We start from the raw sequence: 19012 nt of genomic DNA on the forward strand, positions 1-19012 counted from the left end.
GTGGCTATTAATGCAAATTCACATAAACATAGCTCATAAGCTCCTCCTTTGTGTGGAAGCTTTAATATCGGAAATAATATTTTGTATTATAATTTACATAACTAATTTTACATCAGTTTACCACAACATCATATCTTTTATTATAGTAATTTCCTACAAAATATTATAACTAGTGAACACTGCTGTTCGCTATTTCATAATTTCTATTTTACTCGACTATATATTTCCAGACACAATAATTTATAGTTTCGACGAGTTACACGTTTCATATTTTATAATAAATCTTTTTCAAACTTGTTGAAGCGTCTCAGGTTTAATTCCTCTTGGTGTCAACATTGCTTCATGTTTTATAGTTAGGTATACATAAAAGTACACAGAGGAATTTTCATTTTACTAATACCAGAATTTGTCATTAATTTTTTTCTAAATTGATTTATAGTATAATGAGAACAATTTATAATTACCATTGAAACAAACTAGTTTCTTCACATTTGATTGATTTATTGAAGATGAATGTATCATATAATGATAAATCCAGTTATTAAGATTAGGGTCAATTTCTTGAAAATAAAAACTAAATCAGTAAAACGATTAAATGAAAATCACTGATACGAGTTGATTTGTAAACTAACAACTAAACAGCGAAATGTGAAAGAATTTAATTCACTTCTCGCTTCAGTTATGGCCAGTCAACATTTATTTTGAAAACTTAAATAATCAAATCAATCGCTCTGGAAGCATTAATTATGTTGCAGTTTTAATCAAGTTTTCCTTTCGCAATAATTAATTTTTACTGAAGTGATTTTTCTCCAGCTTCGACCGCGTCACAAAATCGAACATAATTATTAATTAATCGAAGGAAAACCCATCAGTGAAAACCTGTGACCAAATTTATTCAGTAAATTAGATGGATGGAAAAAACGCATCAAATCAATCGGTTATAATTTTAGTTATTAAAAACTAACCTAGCATCAATAGTTTTCTGTGATCACACGCTCCAATTAAATTTTATGGAAATTTCAAAAACATGTTGGATGTTATTCGGTTATTAGTTACCACTGAATCTAGATTTTATCTCGAGGAATACAATTTTTTATTGTTACTCTAACGGATTCTTACACACTCCATTATACAACCGAATTACGTGTACGTAATAAAATCTAAAAATTCCCAGGCGTTATGAGAAATAAAAATAAAATGAATCCGAACAACAGCGTTTGCAGACTTTATCTTGATAAGCGACGATTCAGGACAATGTAAAAATGAACATGATAAATAATTAACAAGTACCTTTTTGTTCGGTTGTATCCTGTATAGTCCCTTTTTGTTCCACATTTTACTTGTCGCCGTTCACCATTTTTCTTTCTCAAATAAACCACATTACCGGTTGTGAATACAAGTTTGAATAATTAATTGTTTCACCTACTGATCAATGAAACGAATGTACGTGAGATAATAGCGATAACAAATGGCTTTGTGGTTATTTTAATTCGCGATGGGTGGATTTGGTTTTATAAATATTTAGCCCCGGCAGATCTTTATGATAACACAGTTACAATCTCGTTCCCCAAATAACGACCTTTCAAACATTTTAATAACAGTTCTGTTTCTGTTATTAGAGACAGGGCCGTGTAAAATTAGCTCCTAATGGAACATCTAGATGAAATTAGCAGTCTAGAGAATTAATTAATTTAGTAATAACAAACAATTATCCTTCCGCACTGAATCGAACGTCGACGTCGACCGAAATAACTGCCCCGCTGCATAATTTATTAAAAAATCATATTCACTAACGCGTTTTCATTATCACGAGTAAACACACACATTGTGTATTATCTAAATAGAGCACGGGCAAACGCGCACCACTCGACACGACGTAAGCCGACAAGTTGCCACCGTATCAACTGAGCTAAATTACACAGAAATATCATGGTGGATGGAGGATGATCCGTGCATGGTCTTGGTGAGAACGCATTGTTACACCACGAATGAGGTCTGATGAGAAACATCGCTATTTTGTAAGCGGCAGGCGTGTACATCACAGTTCACCACGTCGAGTTCTTGAGCAAATAAACCATTTTTTGGGAGTCGAGGTGCCCAAAATATCCCGTGAAAAATTCAAATAAACACGAGTGATCCTTATGGATGGGTTTACAAGAAGTGAGCTTGTTGTGATTGTTTCGCTTTTAATTGATAGCTTCCTCATCCTGCGCCGTTTTGTAGGAAGCAATTTGTGACATGATGGGATAATGCGGTCAATATAAGTGCAATGCGGGTCATCTCGTCGTCTAGGATTGGTCTAGGTCATACCAGCGGTCGCCAGGATGGCACTTAAAACGCTCCGGCAATTATTGCAATTGTTCGCAAAGATTACGATAAACCCGGTTGGTAAATGGGGCGATGTGGGTGGCTTAATTTCATTCGGAAATTTAAATAAACTATAATTACACATTGTAATTTAAGTTCAGGATCTGTAAAATTAAGCGAGGTTTTCTCCGCCGTTCTTAAAATACCACAACTGCAGCGTTACATAAAAGATCTGAGGCAAATTGTTATGGCAGTTCTTATTTTCACTCAATTAAAAGAAGAAATTAGAACTCAGGTTCGCTTTCCGTTTGTGTATTTGACTGTAACTCAGACGCCTAGATTTGGAAAATTAGTACCTACAGTTACTCGTATACTCGTAATTACTCTCGTAGTAGTCATAGATTAACAAGAATTTGTAGATTTTAGCCAATTAATAATTCTATCTATGGCGTGGGTGTTAAATTTTGTTTTTGGTTCAAATGGCGACATAAAGCTGTAAATACAATTTAGGTTCAACCGCAAATAACACCTACCTACGTACTGTGTTATAAGGGAGATAAAATCGCTACGTTAGTTTTAACACTTCACTTGGCCAACATAATGTTGTAATATCATAATAAACATTTCCACTCTAATCCTACAACATTGCTTGCTAGTTAATATAATATCGATTACGGTATTAAACACAGAATCAAGAGCTCTACATCTGGAGACGCTAAGTACAATTTATGAACAATTAACATGTGTGCAGTGTGGCGTTATCGGCTTAAATAAATTGAGAGAGGGTCGTACATGCGAATTAAATCGGTTAAAGCTTTATGTACTTATGTACGAACAAGTGAAATTTTCACATTTAGAAATGTCTTCCTTTTGTGACAAGCTTTTAAATTAGATAAAAATATTAAGTAAATTTCATTTTTTAAATAAAATCAGAACCCCTCATATCAGACATATTTTTTTTAAATTCACTTCATTTTTTTTCCTACATTTAGGATATAACGAGTCTTCAAATAAATTTATATTTAGAGCAACCTATGGAAATTGAATTGTTTGCAACATTTTTCCAGCGTAGAAAATGACACAAGAAACGTCTGACATTTTAACGAAATAAAATTAAATTAGAAAATATTTTTAATTTTTGTAGTGCATTCTCCCTATTCCCCCTCCACGAAATATGACAATATGAAATTGGGAAAAAGCTTACCATGTAACATGTGTAACTCCGGAGAATAATTGGTTACCTACAAAAATTACTTTACACTGTTAACAGAATCAGAATGTTGCCTACGCCTACTCTAAATATATATTTATTTAAAGGCCCGATACATACCATCAAATTATTAAATGAAAAACATATTTTTTGCACGACCTCTATACAGGATGATTTATAATAGGTGTAAAAACTTTGATATCGTTTTCGGGAAGTAATTTTAAGAAAAAAATGTTATATAAATATGTATAGGTTCTACAGGGTGATTCATCTTTTACCGCCGGTGGCAAAATTGACCTTAAAAATTATTATTTCGTTTTCATATTCTGCAGACCTAATTTATTATTTATAAGGCACATAATATCAAAAAATAAAATTTATAAGTTAATTAGGTAAAATTTTGGCATTTTCTCAATTATTAATTGTTTAATTTATTCAACCTTGTGGCATATGCACATTTAGGTATTTTCACACAATTTTACCATGTTAAATTAATTTTAGGAAATGGAATTATTGAAATAAACGCATTTTGATATTCAAATTTGTATTTGCTTCATGATTTACGGTATAATTTCCCAATATCTTAACAATAAGATTTATTAGGGATCTCTATTGCCACATCAGTGGGTTCTTTACAACCCTGTTCGTAAAACCGAACAAATTCGCCTAAACAGGTCAGTTTTACAAGGTAGTCATTGTTAAAGAAGATTTACAAGACCACAAGCCAAAAAATTGATTTAATCCAAAAACTATCAAACATTTTTCGAAACGAATTGCAGATATTGATTTTATACGCCATTAGCCACATTCTGATGCAAAAATCTAAACATGAAATTTTTTTCAAAAACAGTTTTTTATAAATATCTGCTAATAAAATTTTTTTTGAAACAAATTATACTGGCCGAAAGTAAATTTTTCGACCAATCAGGGTTGTAAATTTCATAATTTTTTCTTAATTTTTAAAGGTCATTTTGCCCCCTGTATTTTGTTTATTTACACAGCTACATAAGATTTAAATTTTATTGAAATAATGATTAAAGTGCATGACGTGACACCTTCGAACCATTGAGTCGTAAACACATGCTAGTGTTGTATCATTTTAGCGAATTTCATTAAATCTATTTGTTATTTGGTCAAGTAATAATTATTGTTCACGAGTATTTATTTCGACACTGTAAACCAGTTGGTTCAACTGACCCACAAAAAAAATCCAAGGGGTTTAAGTGGGGAGATCTTGGGGGCCAAGCAATAAAACGTCTATAAGAAAATCTTCGCCGATACTCTCTAGACACCTGAAGACCGTTACCATCATAGGTAAACAATATCTGCCTGTTCTATCAACTTGTTTCAAAAATTATGTTGTTTGATTACTAGGTTTTAAAATTGTACTTTAATAATTATTTCAATAAAATTTAAATCTGATTTAGTTCTGTAAATAAACAAAATAGGACCTATCTTCATATAACATTTTTTTCTTTAAATGACTTCCCGAACACGATGTTAAAGTTTTTTACGCCTATTATAAATCACCCTGTATAATGAGCAACTTTACTCCCTGATTGTATGGAGTAAAGTGGCTCTTTTTTTCTCTTGGGCAAAAAAACATAGCCAACTCAAGCTTTTAGTCGAGCTTTTAGTCAACTTTTTCCCTTTGGCAAAAAGCATAGCCAATTCAACCTTTTATGATACATATTTATTTCATATGAATTTTTTTTAATCGAGGAGTAATTTGTAGCCCGAAGGCGAAGCCCGTGGGTGCTACAAAGTACCGACGGTAACAAACATGCATTTCCGAATGCAGATACCATTTTTACACGACCCAAAAATTAATTGAAAAAGCCGAAAGGTTAAAATTTATTTTTAACTGTCAACATAATACTGAAAATTAACCTAACAGTTAAAAATAATTTAAAAATTTACGGCTTTTTTCAATTAAAATCGTTAGGTCGTGCAAAAAATAGTACAGGGTGTCTCAGCTAAGACTTTCGAGCCTAATATCTCGGTTATTTTCTAACTGATTTTTGTGAAATTTAAAATGCAGATATTTACGTATTTTAGACGGTCACCCATCCAAACACTGACGGCACCCGACATTGCTTAACTTCACTGATCAAATGACGATGGTGCTTTCATAGTAGAGGGCCGCCGTATATATTATTATTATTATAAGGCGGCAATTTTGTCGATAAACTCCATCTTTACAATAACAGAGTATTGGCAATGAGAATAGATAAGTCAAGAAGCACGGTGAGCATCGACTCAATTTCTAAAGGTGGTCACAATCGGAGCCGCGACATCTTTAACAAAGCGTTCCATAAATTGGGTATGCGGTTGGTAAGAAAATAATATTTGCAGAGTTTCTTAAACTTTAAGATGATACCCACGCAGATGCACGTTCGCGGTAAGCACGAATAGCGGTAAATTGTAGTGCCTGTGTAACGTTTTGTAAGTCTGGATCAAATCACCACGAGTTCGTCGGTTACTCAGTGGAGATGAGTACAAAGTGACTAGTCTTTTCTCGCAAGGCATGTCCTGGATGGTGGGTGACAATTTGGTGAAACGACGTTGTGCTTGTTCAAGGGAATGAATATCTCCCGCAAAATAAGGGTTCCTCGCTGAAGCCTCACTGTTAATGCGTTCAAGAAAGGTAGGAGATATATTTTTGAAACTAATGGAAACTAAATAACGTAAGATGGCTCTTACGTAACAAGGCCGTTTAAGATCAAGGGAAATCGGAACCCCAAAATCTACCTGTTAATTGACAGGTGGCACCGTTTATACCATTTCTCCAACAATTTTAGATCTTGTTCACGTTGTAAAGAACTATGGTGGTGCAAATCGCACACATTTGGCATTAACTTTTACAGCGTGATCAAAAAGGACTGTTTAAGTTGGCAGTACCTACTGATCTTTACTTTTAAACGGTATAACTGGAGTAACTTCCGATTGTTGACGACTTCCCACTGACAGTTGACAATTGAAGTTGTTTCCTTGTACCGTTGATTATTGTACAGTTTGTCCAGCGAGAGATTGGTTGAGATAAAAATCACTAATTTCTACGTACAGAAAATAGTACCTAGCCCACGTAAAATTTGAAATATACAGGGTGTATCCGAAATACGTGTGTTAATTTTAACCAGTGAAAGAACTCGCCAATTTATGAAACTTTTCTCTATAACATTTTGCAAAATTCGCAAAAGTATTCCAAGATTTTTTGCCCTCAATTTTTACCAAACGAGTCATTTTGTGTGATTAACTAGTATGTACCGTTCTATTTTTTTGTAACCATGAGGATTTTAATTTTGATTATTTATTATTTCTCCAACAATGTAAGTTTTTTGACAAGGCTCAGTTTCTATCACAACAGAAAATTTTCGCCCTTAGCCATAGGCGGGTATACATTTTGATGGCTAATTTATTCCAAATTCTAAATCAATTTGTAATGCTTTTTCGTAATAATGTTGTAGAGAAAAGTTTCATGAATTGGCGAGTTCTTCCACTGGTTAAAATTAACACATGTATTTCAGATACACCCAGTATCCTTCAAGCAGTAACATTTTTGCCCTGAAATTATGCTCTAACTAATTTATTCTAGTGCATTTTGTAGTGCTGAGTTAATTTAATACAATTTAAAATCCCCAATCTCTCGCTGGACGAAGTTTACATGCATAACCTACAATTTTATCGCTGTTGATTTCACGTCAAATATCTGTCAAAAGACGTATCCGGTTGCAGTATTGCAAACAGCCGAATAACAAAATGCTCTTAATTGAATTGCCAACTCAAACAGTCCTTTCTGATCACCCGGTATATGCGTTGTTATAGTAACAGGTCAGTCATTTGCACCACAGTGGTTCTTTACAACCTAAACACGTACGTAGATTTCAAAATATTTTATCATCATTAACGAATAACGCGACGAAACAAGGTCACTCATGAGAGTACAGGGTTATTCACGAGGGGTATTTCTGAATTTTTATTTTGGCGCAACCAACAATACCAATGGCAGTAACTACTAAATCAAATGTATTATTTCTTTTAAATTAGAAATCAAAGTAAGTTGGATAGATTTGTGAGAAATGTCAGATTGGCAGATAACCTGTATTTAATCAAAATTCAACAAATAAATTAACAAATTAAGTTAATTTAAAGGTGTTCGAAGTGTCTACCACCGGCTTCTAAACATCCGCAGCGGCGACAGAATTCTTTCCACACACTCCATAAATGAGGAGCAAGTCTTTTCGTCGTTATTGTAATAGTATATTATATATTGAGGGAGAGAAATGCATGATTTTTCCTAAGGTGCAGTTTGTAGCCAGAGGGCGAAGCCCGAGGGCTACAAAGCACCGAGGGAAAAATGAGCATTCTCTCCAGAAGTATATATACTATTTTTTTCACGGTAGGGAGTAGAAACAGCACAAAAATCTCAAATTTTAAGAATAAAAAAATGATGACAAATGAGTTGTCATCTTTCGATGAATTTAATGGAATTAGTAGTTGCCTATTCCCATTAGATTTTTGTCACAACTGTCAAAAAATTGAAAACTCCCTAGGGAGCAAGTATTTGCAAATATTTGCTCCCTAGGGAGAAAATGCTCTACTTCTGTCACGATGTTGACATCCGAAAAGTTGATTTCTACTCCCGATCGTGAAAAAAAATACATTTTTCAAATTGACAAAGATTTTTTGCTTTAACGTCAAAGAGACAGAACTAAGAGCCATCGTGGATTCAGTTATAATTATTTTCAAAATTTGAAATCAAGATATTGTTGCAATGTGTATAATGCGTTGCGGTAAAAAGAAATTCAGAAATATCCCTCTCGTGAATAACCCTGTATAATAGGAGAGGCCCAAGTACTGAATCCTGAAGCACTCTACTTAGTAGCACAGGTGTAGACTGGATTGCGAATGTTGTGATGTGGGATGTGGTTTGTACTTTAAAGGTTCAATTGGACGAGAATTTATGGATCTATCGTAAGAAACTACCGCGCACAACGTAATGTTTGAACCTTTAATAAATAGTCGTGGAAAAGGTAGATGGTTAAAGGGTTGTTTAAAACCAAAGCAATTGTTGTCCAATGATTTAGTCCAAACTAGCGGCAAAACAAAAATAAAATTAGGCATAACAACAAAACATGTAGCTCTTTTTGTATACTGGAATAATATTGGCAGGCTTCGAAGCATTTGTTAAAAATCCCCCAGAAAGTATTTTTGCATTATTGCTGCAATTGCATGAGACAAAACAAAGTACATTTGTTCAACACAAAAGGATGAAAACCGTCAGAGCCAGGACAAAAATCAAGTTTAAAACATTTGCACTTTGAACTTCTACCTGGGTGAAAACGAGAGTATCCAGCTGGCTGATGGAGCGAGTTTCTGAACTGAGATTAAGCAACAGGCTAAGGGGTTCAGAGACAGTTTTGTAAGAATTGATTAGCAAATAGGGCGGCTAACTTTCGATGTCAGTGACTTGTTTACGTATTTGTAGAATTCCTTGTTGCTTTTACACGGCAAATTCATTTCGTACCTTGATTTGGACACCTAATTAATGATTTAAGTTTTTCGGTATTTCATTAACTTTTTTTTTCCTGGATTAGAGTTTAAGTAATATTAGAAAATATTTTACAGTTCAGAGTGCGTACTGGTATACAGAAATCAACTGCATCATTTAGGGCGTAAAAACGTTATGTACAGAGCATATTGCGATGAGCACAATCGGACAAAAATTCAGATGAATAAATTTAATTGTTTCGACGATTGATTCTTCTAGTGATTCGGTTATTCCGAGTATTACTGACAAAAATTTGAAGCTTTGATTGAAGAACGACATAATCATGTAAGCCTATGAGGCGAAGATATCCGGTTGTTGAAATGAATTGATCATCATTCGCGAATGTCAGATCTAAGGTGGAAGGTCTGTCACTATTTCTGAAACGAGTAGAAACATGTCGGACTTTGCTTGCAACTGCAAGGTAAGGTGTGGATTTTTAACAGAAACAAATTATATTTTTTATTCAAAAGATTAATTTTAATATTATTTATAAATATAATCTAAACATGCAGGCCGACGTCTTTCTTGAGCAGTCACGTACTCTTCCGGCCAAAAAATTTCGTCCACCCCATGGGTCCACCCTTTTCCAGTCATTTCACAAAAATTGCGTGTAGTTTAACCTTTATTGTCATTATGATTGACGTTTGCAAATTAAAATTTGAAATTTATAAGTGAGGTTATTCTTTCCTAAAGGCTGCTTTACAGCATACTTGAGTGAAATGACAGTTGTGGATAAAATTTTTTGTCCGCCATTGTACGGTCGCCATCAATTTTTGGACACTAGTGTCATCGTGCTGTCATACATTCGAAAACGACCCTTATGTTTAAATAACCTCAATTTTTATTGTTGCGTCAATTTTGAAAATGTGAATGTCAGTTTTACCGAGAAAATATTCAAGAAGTTTTAAAAATCAGACAAATGGAATAGAACGAGGTTTTAATTAATAAAAAATATAAAATAAATAAATACAAATTATAATAAAAACTTAATATTTTAAAAGGATGGCATACTGACAAATTGTCGACAAACTTGACAACAATTTCATCATTCATGTGACAATTTCAATAAAGCATGATTTAGAGTAATTTTTGTTAGGTGACAGAAGAATGATGTCCAAAATTTAATTATTGTAATACTCTCGTGTCAAAAATGGATTACTCCCTAGGATTTAGGGATATTCGTTACTAGGTTGCCATAAATTTGGTTAGGTTGGAGGCTATGTGGTTTCTGGTGACAAACAAAAGACATCCCAAAAATGTAAGACAGCAAATTAATAAAAAAACTTAGTTTATTTTAGAACACATACATAATATATTTTTATTTTAAAATATAAAAGATTTCTTCCAAATCGGGTGATTGGGGAATTGTCCCGAGAACTGATGCAGCATTACCCCGTTGAATTGCCAAACTTATTCTTTGGGTAAGATATAATGTCGATTTATTGTCATTTGACATGCTGCTTATTTTCTTCCCTAACAATGTAATACATTTTTTTGCATCTGCTCCCCAAGGGCCTAAAGTTTCCACAGAAAATGGTAGAAATCAAAAGCGGGAGAAAAGTTCTTTATATTTCATTCTCTTGGCATCTTCACCCAAACGAGCAGCATCACCAGCCTTCTTGCTTGTCAAATTAATTGTAACAGTTGCAAATGACTAATTTCTTGCTAAGTGATAGATGATTTTTCGTTTCACAATCAATTTTGGTTACTGGCGGCATATTTATTTGGATTTAATCTCTCAATTCAAAGTAACCAACCTTAGGCATTCAAAATAACTTTTGAAAATTCTAGTTATACACAACATGAAAAACGTTATTTCCCTAAAAGTTCGAATTCTAGGGAGTCATCCATTTTTGACACGAGAATAGTATTTACACATATCCCCTTTCTTACAAAATAAACTATCTGATTTTATGCTGGTCCAGAATAAGTGTTCTTTTTATCAAAAATAAAGAGAAACAATCAGAATTGACCGGAGGGACCCGTCAGGTTTTGCTTGTTTCTTTAAGTAACCAATTTAAACATGGTTTTACAGTATAAGCCACCTTCAGTATTCACAAAAAACAGACAAGTCGACTTTTGCATGTAAGCTCCTCAATTATAAAGCGACAAAAATTCCTCTTTCATAATCACTTCCTGTAGCTGTTCTTCTTTGGTTCCCGTAATTCTGAAAATCCTCAATGTTTAGCCCCTCGTTTCATCTTCTTTTTTTAACTGAGTTATTTTCTCTATTTTCTTTTTTTTAACTTCTCAGCATAACTTTTTTTTTAGTCTTTGAGAGAAAATTTCTTTAAAGTGGAAGTTAGAATTTCATGCATTTTCGCCTTTCTTTTAAGTTTGAGGCTCAGCTCGGCACATTGTTCGTTTGTGAATAAGGAGCAATTTCCTGAAAGGAACATGAAGGTTCTGGGAAATTATAAGATACTCGATCCGAAACATTGTAAGACCGAGAGGAATAGGAAGATCTTAGGTAGTTACTAGATATTGGATCAAAGACACCACAGGACTCAGAACTGCGACAATGCGGGGGTAAAAACAGCATAATTAAGTATTACTAGATAGAAGGATCTGGATGCAACATTTTATGAAATGCTGCGGCGGCTCTAAAAATAACTTTTCGTTTATTCATACAGTTTATTGCTGTGCTCAGTCTTGGTTATGAATAAATAAACATCGGTGGTGTGATGGTGTTAATTTCTGTTTCGTCCATGTTATAACTTCCCTCAGGAATCAAATGTTACTTGCAAATTCTCAATTTTACTTCCTGGTCTGTTGATTCTCGTTCCTCCATCTTCCTTCTTATGAACCTTTCCCAACCAGTTTATCCTCTTTACGCATGTTTCCTTTATTGAAAATTCAGCGCAATTATGATTAGATTGTTAAACATTAAAAAATAGGTGTCTACACAAACAATTATTAACTAAATCACTCGTCTGATTCAACGAAAAGATTAGATTTTGTTGGTAAAAATTTAATCTAAATTTTGAAGGTACATATTTGAATAGTTACCTTTTGAAACAATTAATGAAAAGTTGCCAAGCAACATTTTGTACACCCCTTAAAATCTGTCAAAAGTGGGCGCGCTTTATTAGAAAAGTCAAATTGTGCAAATTTATTGAAAATACTCTAATAATAGACTACAATGGTAAAAATTTCAATATTGTTGAAAAAGGAAACAATTTTTGCCTATGGAGAGTGTCTTAAGAACTCCAATGACACAGCTCGTTTTCTCCAAATGTAGGCTTTACAAAATTTAAGGTTCAGAGAATCGTCAAGTTATTTGAAGTGACAGGAAGCGAACTAAATTAGCTTGCTAAAATATCCCGATCATGTTTTAGTCCTTTATGGAAGAATTCAAGAATTAAGCATCCAGTATAATAAATTACGTCCAATTGTTGTTTTTAACTTTGTAAGTGTTTGTAAGGTTAGAAAGATAAACGTGAAATATGTCACCAGCGTTTGTGCGTCTACGTTTTTGCATTTGCAGCCACGTTTGACACAGTTTTTTCTTCCAAACCAGACGTCTTTCAAGGACGAATTTCTCCTTACAACATTTTTTATTGACGATCAATTTTTTGATATAAATCTTAAGAGATTCAACATTTTACAAAGGCATGTTAAAATTACGTTTTTAAGACTCGGGTTATTGCATTAATGGGATTTTACTCTTCACCGTTTTAAATTTCATAAAAATCCGGTAGAAAATAACCGAGATATTAGGCTCGAAAGTCTTAGCTGAGACATATAACCTCACAACCTATAATAATTACGTAATTTAATAAAAACATGTTTTACTTTCTTATAGATACAATGTGTCGCATTTAAGATAAGGCCATCCTGATTTTCATTATACATATTCATTATTTATTAGAAATTTGAATTTATCTACAGTCTGTCATGCAAATTTCAGATGCTCTAATGCAAGTTCTAAACCCAGCCAACTACGACCACGTAAAAGGACCACTTCTTAATATAATGCTTCGCTTTGGAGATACCGAAAGAAGGTTGTTCTGAATCCAATTTTGACCCCATATTTAAACCGAGTTTCAACGCAACAATCGCAATGTGTGTACTTACTGTCGCGAGCAATAAATTTTGGTCGTCAATGTCATTTCAAAATTTGGTTAGATTGTCACAAATTTAAAAAATTTCCCTGCCTGATTATGCCCATGTCAACAAAGTGTCAAAAAAATGAGAAAAATATGACTATTAATGTCATACAACATGATGATAGATTATGATATTTACGACTGTTTTACAATGGAGAATTTTCGATTGCGTCAAAGAATGACCTTGACGACCAAAATTTATTGCTCGCGACTGTACAGTTTTATGGATGGAAAAATTTCTTTTGAGTTGGAAGGAAATAAATCTTGTGTAGAACTAATAACATCCTGGGTAAAGCAAACGTAGTTTTTTTCTTTTAACTCTTTAAAATTATATGTATCGGGTGCTTTATTGCAAATTTTGTTTATTTTCTAGATATAGAAGTAAATCTTTTTGTGCTTCGCCCAGTTCCGATTTCGACTTCGTCTCGGTCTTCAATCTCTGGACTTAGTACGAAAAAACTTACTTCTACTCTTAATGATACCGTGCGATTAACAATTATTTAGAATTTAGATGCGTTAAATTCATAGTCACAGTTGTTTGACGTTTATTAGCTGAGTTAGCAAAGATACGAAAAATCAGACACTGTCAAAATCATAACTACCCATTTACTAAGTACATAATTGGTATCCAGTATTACAAAATAGTTTATTTTCTTTATACCATACTGTTATTAGGATTTATCAGTACTCAATGCTTGATTGATATGACACCTATAACAGACTAGGCCGTTATTCAAAATTATCAGACCGAGGCCGTTATTTTTGCTGCCGTTGCTACGGTTACGGCACAAATGACAACTAAATTTAATTTTTGAAGTAAAGAGAAAGTCAGTCTTACAAATATATCATCGTTAAATGTTAAGTATTATTGGAATAAAGAAAACTATAAAACAACATACGGCCGATAGGGATATAACAGACTCGGTTGATTATAAAATCTCGGCTCCGCCTCGATTTTACAATATCTCAACCTCATCTGTTATACAGGGTGGACCATCGTATGGCATTTTTTAAATTTAACCTATTTAAAATGGCCAAAAAAAGATGAAAATTGGAGGAAATGATCTTCAATTTTGATACTACAACATGGCATAATTATTTTTTAGAAAACAAAATTGATGTGAAAGTTGATTTTGATAGCATTTTATTATCAAAGTAATAAAGCAATCCGGACTTTTTTCTTACAATCTCATCCACAGGGTAATGTCGATTATGATTATACAACATTTGGCATTTAAATCAGGATAATAACTGAATAAATTGACATTTAACATCTACAAGCAAAGTAGTAGCATATTTATGGTAGTATTTTAAAATGATGGAAATCATCAAACGGTGGTAAAGTTTGATTTACAAGGGTCTCCAATAGCTTACAAATCTAGGACCGCACCGCCAGTTATGATTTACAGCTGGTTATTTGCGGTAAGTGACCATTGTCAATCAGGAATATGACCCATCGAGGGTCGTCGTCATAAATTACTCACATTTTGGTACCAAAAATTATTACGTCAATTAATTTGAAATCAATGCTTCCTTCATAATTTTTAATATCAGAAATGAGTTCTCTGTGGTATTTTCAATCCAGGGAGTCGATAAAAAAAAGTTAATAATTCTAATTTTTTCATGTTTTAGCGTCCTGACGCCATTTGGAGCGTCTGTTTGAAAAAATAAAAACCCCATGTTGTAGTACTTTCAGTGTAGATCACTGACCGCAAAATTCAAATTTCTAAGATGATTAGAAATATGGTTTATTGAGAAAATGCTATACGATGGTCCATAACCCATATCGGCCTAATACCGTTATACAGGGTGATTCATCTTTTACCGCCGGTGGCAAAATGACCCTTAAGAATTGAGAAAATTTTATAAAATTTACAGAGTTGATTTGTCGAAAAATTTACTTTCGACCGGTATAATTTATTTCAAAAAAAATTTTTTTATTACGCAGATATTTATAAAAAACTGTTTTTCAAAAAAAAATTATGTTCAAATTTTTGCATCAGAATGTGGCTAATGTCGTATAAAATCAATATCTGCAATCCGTTTCGAAAAATGTTTGATAGTTTTTGAATTAAATCGATTTTAATGGAAAAGATGCTTTTATTGATGGTTGTTGGCTTTTAGTGTTGTAAATTTTCTCCAACAATGACTACCTTGTAAAATTGACCTGCTTAGACGAATTTCTTCGATTTTACAAAGGACCCCCTGCTGTGGCAGTAAAAATCCTCTAATAAATCTTATTGTTAAGATATTTGGACATTATGTCGTAAATCATGAAGCAAATACAAATTTGAATATCAAAATGCGTTTATTTCAATAATACCATACGCTAAAATTAATTTAACATGGTAAAATTGTGTGAAAATACCTGAGTGTGCATATGCTACAAAGTTGAATAAATTAAACAATTAATAATTGAGAAAATGGCAAAATTTGACCTAATTAACTTATATTTCATTTTTTGATATTATGTGCCTTATGAGTAATAAATTAGGTCTGCAAAATATGAAAGGGAAATCATAATTTTTAAGGTCAATTTTGCCACCGGCGGTAAAAGATGAATCAGCCTGTATACAGGGTGAGCAACAATAACTGTTTCAGTTGGCAAAAAAAAATTTTACATAAAATTTTCAAGACTGTGAATTGTACCTATTTCGGTTTGTTTTATTGACATTATTGACACCTGGTATACATTTCAAATTTAAACGTCTTGGTTTTTGTAATCTCTTATTAATAAAATGGTTTTCTCGTTGGAACATGACATAAAAGTCACCAAAAATCACCAGAATTTATTGCCAACTCAATCAGTACTTGTTGCTCACACGGTACTATAAACTCAACAAAACTGAAAAATGGTAGCATTTAAATGTTTTCATTGAATGTATTGCCTCTAATGCCGGCTGAATACAATTAAATCGAACAGGACGACACTAATTGTTACTAATTGGATTTCAAGTTTCAATACATTTCACGTAACTGAACATAATAATAGTGTTTTCACTAATAACTGTAATTACACCGATAGTAAAAAGAACTGGGTATTAGCCGGTGTGTTTACGGGCTCAATTTACCAGGACAACTCACAAATCACGTAATACAAACACCAGTAATGAATGCAACCAGTAATACTTCGATACACACAAGCAGTTAGAAAATGTTCAAAAACACCATTGCAACAGATTTATACTTGAAAAACATTATTATTTTGACATCTGTTACCACCTGTTGGTTTTTAAAGTGTGCTAAATTCAAAATCGGGTTTAGATTAGCTCAGGTTTTGATAAGTTCGACGCTTTGGGAATAGCATTAGTACCATCAGCGACAGGCCTAAGCTAGCTGTTCGCGACAACCTCGCTAGGGATTCACTCATAAGAAAATATATCTTGGTGAGGCGCACTGCAGCACTCGGGGTAGACACCGTAAAGTTTTCAGACTAATTCGATATTAAACTTAGCTTTCTTGAGCGCAACGGCAATTACTCAGGAACGAAACAAGTTAACAGTGGGATATTTAAAGAAGACGCAAATGAGACATCGCAGATTAAAACATCAGGTTTATGAACAGCAAGATTACGCGATTTAAACGATATGGCGGTCCTAACCAGGGATTAAAACAGAATATTGCACAAATCTGGTTATATTAAAGGCATATATCTCGTCCTCACACCCCTATAGCAGCCGAGGATTACGTTATGAACAGACGCCACAGTTATCGACGACTTTTATTTTACCCTCTCGAGTAGTAGAATAAATAATTAATACACTGTTATTCAAACGTTAATCTGATCATACAATGTGATCGATGTTCACAGGATTTGCATTTGTGTCGATACGGCTGTGCAACGTGTAAGTGTAATCAGTTTAACGTATTTTAAACTCACAAACGAGCGTTTAGTTGGAGATATTGTGACAAGAATAAACTTTTTCCTTTTCCTCTACAACTTCGCACATAAATTCCAGCTTACAAAGTAACATGAGTTTATATTTCACTGTTCATTTCATAATGAAATTAGAAATTAGTCCAGACGTTACACTACGTGTGCATAAACTAACTGTGCATTTTCAACGGTGTATGTTTGTTTTTCCTTTGCAGGTATTCTCTTGATGCGCAGTGAACGGTTTATTTTGGACGCAATCAACAACATACTACCTTGTCTCACACGACCGCGAAACAGTGCACCTACATACGCTGTGAGTGTTCAATTAAAGCGACCGTTTTAACGAGATATTTTATGTTTCTCGTACCCTCACAACAATTGGTTAAAATAAAGCTCATACTTTTGTATTCATGACCATTGCTCGTGAGAGCATCCTCATATATGCCTCGTTGGAGACAATCCGAATTCCTTTTGTCTGCGAGTTCTTAACTGTCTAATGCAATTTACTGCAAACATGTTTGAACCGGACTTTTACACAAACTAAATAGGTACGGTTGGCTTCAAAAAAAACGGGAACCGTCAGAAAAAGTTCTGTCAGATATGATTAAATTTTTATACTTACTTTGAAACAGCCTTTTAGAGTTTAGGTTAAAAAACTGCACTAATGTGTCAGAAATACTACTGTCAAACGGATACAAATTGACATAAATTGATAATAGTTATTTATTTAACGAGTTAGTGTGTAATTTTGGCTTTTTTTGGCATGAGTGGACCAGTTTAAAACTCGAGTGGAACGAGAGTTTTAAAGGCCCACGAGTGCCAAAAAAAGCCCAAATTACACAAGAACGAGTTGAATACAACGTTTTTTTGTTCGACGAGCCCCTTAAAGGCTATAAATCGCTAAAAATCTTTAAAATTAGCTTGACGTTTCGTTTTGACAAGTTGTCAAATTTATCAAAATCCGTTCACATAGGAGAAAATTCTCAAATTCTGACAGTGTCGAACAAAAAATTAAATTTCCAATTCACATTAAAGTTTATTCACGTTGGATTTTCCCTGTCAAATTGTTGTCATGTTGCAAACCTGCACCTCTTTTCCTAGTAATTTCCACATTATCATGTTAAAGCGATTTGACGTCTTTAATTTTGAATCTAAGTTTGACATGTGAATAAAGTAATAGATTTTTTTCATAAAATTCTATTCCTATCCTATGCCTGGTTAATTTTACCATGGCGGAAAGAAAAAAGGTTTTATTAACAGCTAATTTGAAAATTGCGTTAATTAAATGTGGCCAAGAACTGAAAAATATCTATCTCGACCTAACCTCTACAGTCTACGCATGACATAAGTCGTTTTTTAGCGACGAATAATATTCAACACAAATATTCAAGAGAATTCGTCTGTGACGTCATAACTGATTAATTTGTATGCGTCTCGCTGAAATTTGAAGAATTCAAAAACTTGGGGAGGGATATTCGTTGTAATGTACATAAACATAATGTTGACTCAAGTTGCAAAAAACCACTTGTCATTTGCAACAGCATTTTTTCAATATTTCTGAACCAAATAAAGGCACAAAGGGACCAGAAAATCATAGTTTAGATTGAATATTTTCCATATAAGCACAGTTTTAAAGTAATTTCAAATGACTAATGCCATAAAAGTGCTGTTGCAAATGCAAAGTGGTTTTTTGCAACTTGAGTCAACTTTAACATAAAGTCGGTACAGGTTGCAAAGAAGCAGGGGAAAAATTATGTTGGTAACATTTCTGGTAATTTACAACATTTATAGTTGGCGACATTGGCGCTTCTTTCTTTCATGAGATTTGAAATCCCTGTCAAATTGATATAACGTTTACAAGGAGAACGTTTAATACACATAACCTAAAAGTCAGCAATTTGACAGTGCGTTTGACAGTTAAAAAAATGTAACTAGAATCCCGACGCACACCAAACAAG

The 19012-nt window shown here is 33.4% G+C and overlaps 1 protein-coding gene across 3 annotated transcripts in view; it reads right to left on the reverse strand.

The window, feature by feature from the left end:
* Window positions 1-19012, reverse strand: part of Epac (Exchange protein directly activated by cAMP) — a 135088-nt gene that overhangs the window by 33534 nt on the left and 82542 nt on the right. Inside the window, exon 1 of one of the 3 annotated variants that reach the window (XM_069043491.1) lies at window positions 1291-1900. The exons of the other annotated variants lie outside the window; for them this stretch is intronic. Within the exon in view, the coding sequence (XP_068899592.1) occupies window positions 1291-1335 (45 nt within the window). The 5' untranslated portion in view covers window positions 1336-1900. Of the gene's footprint in view, window positions 1-1290; window positions 1901-19012 lie in introns of those variants that run through there. 3 annotated transcript variants of the gene reach the window in all.

This window comes from Tenebrio molitor, chromosome 3 (assembly GCF_963966145.1).
Source record: "Tenebrio molitor chromosome 3, icTenMoli1.1, whole genome shotgun sequence".
Classification (NCBI taxonomy): domain Eukaryota; kingdom Metazoa; phylum Arthropoda; class Insecta; order Coleoptera; family Tenebrionidae; genus Tenebrio; species Tenebrio molitor.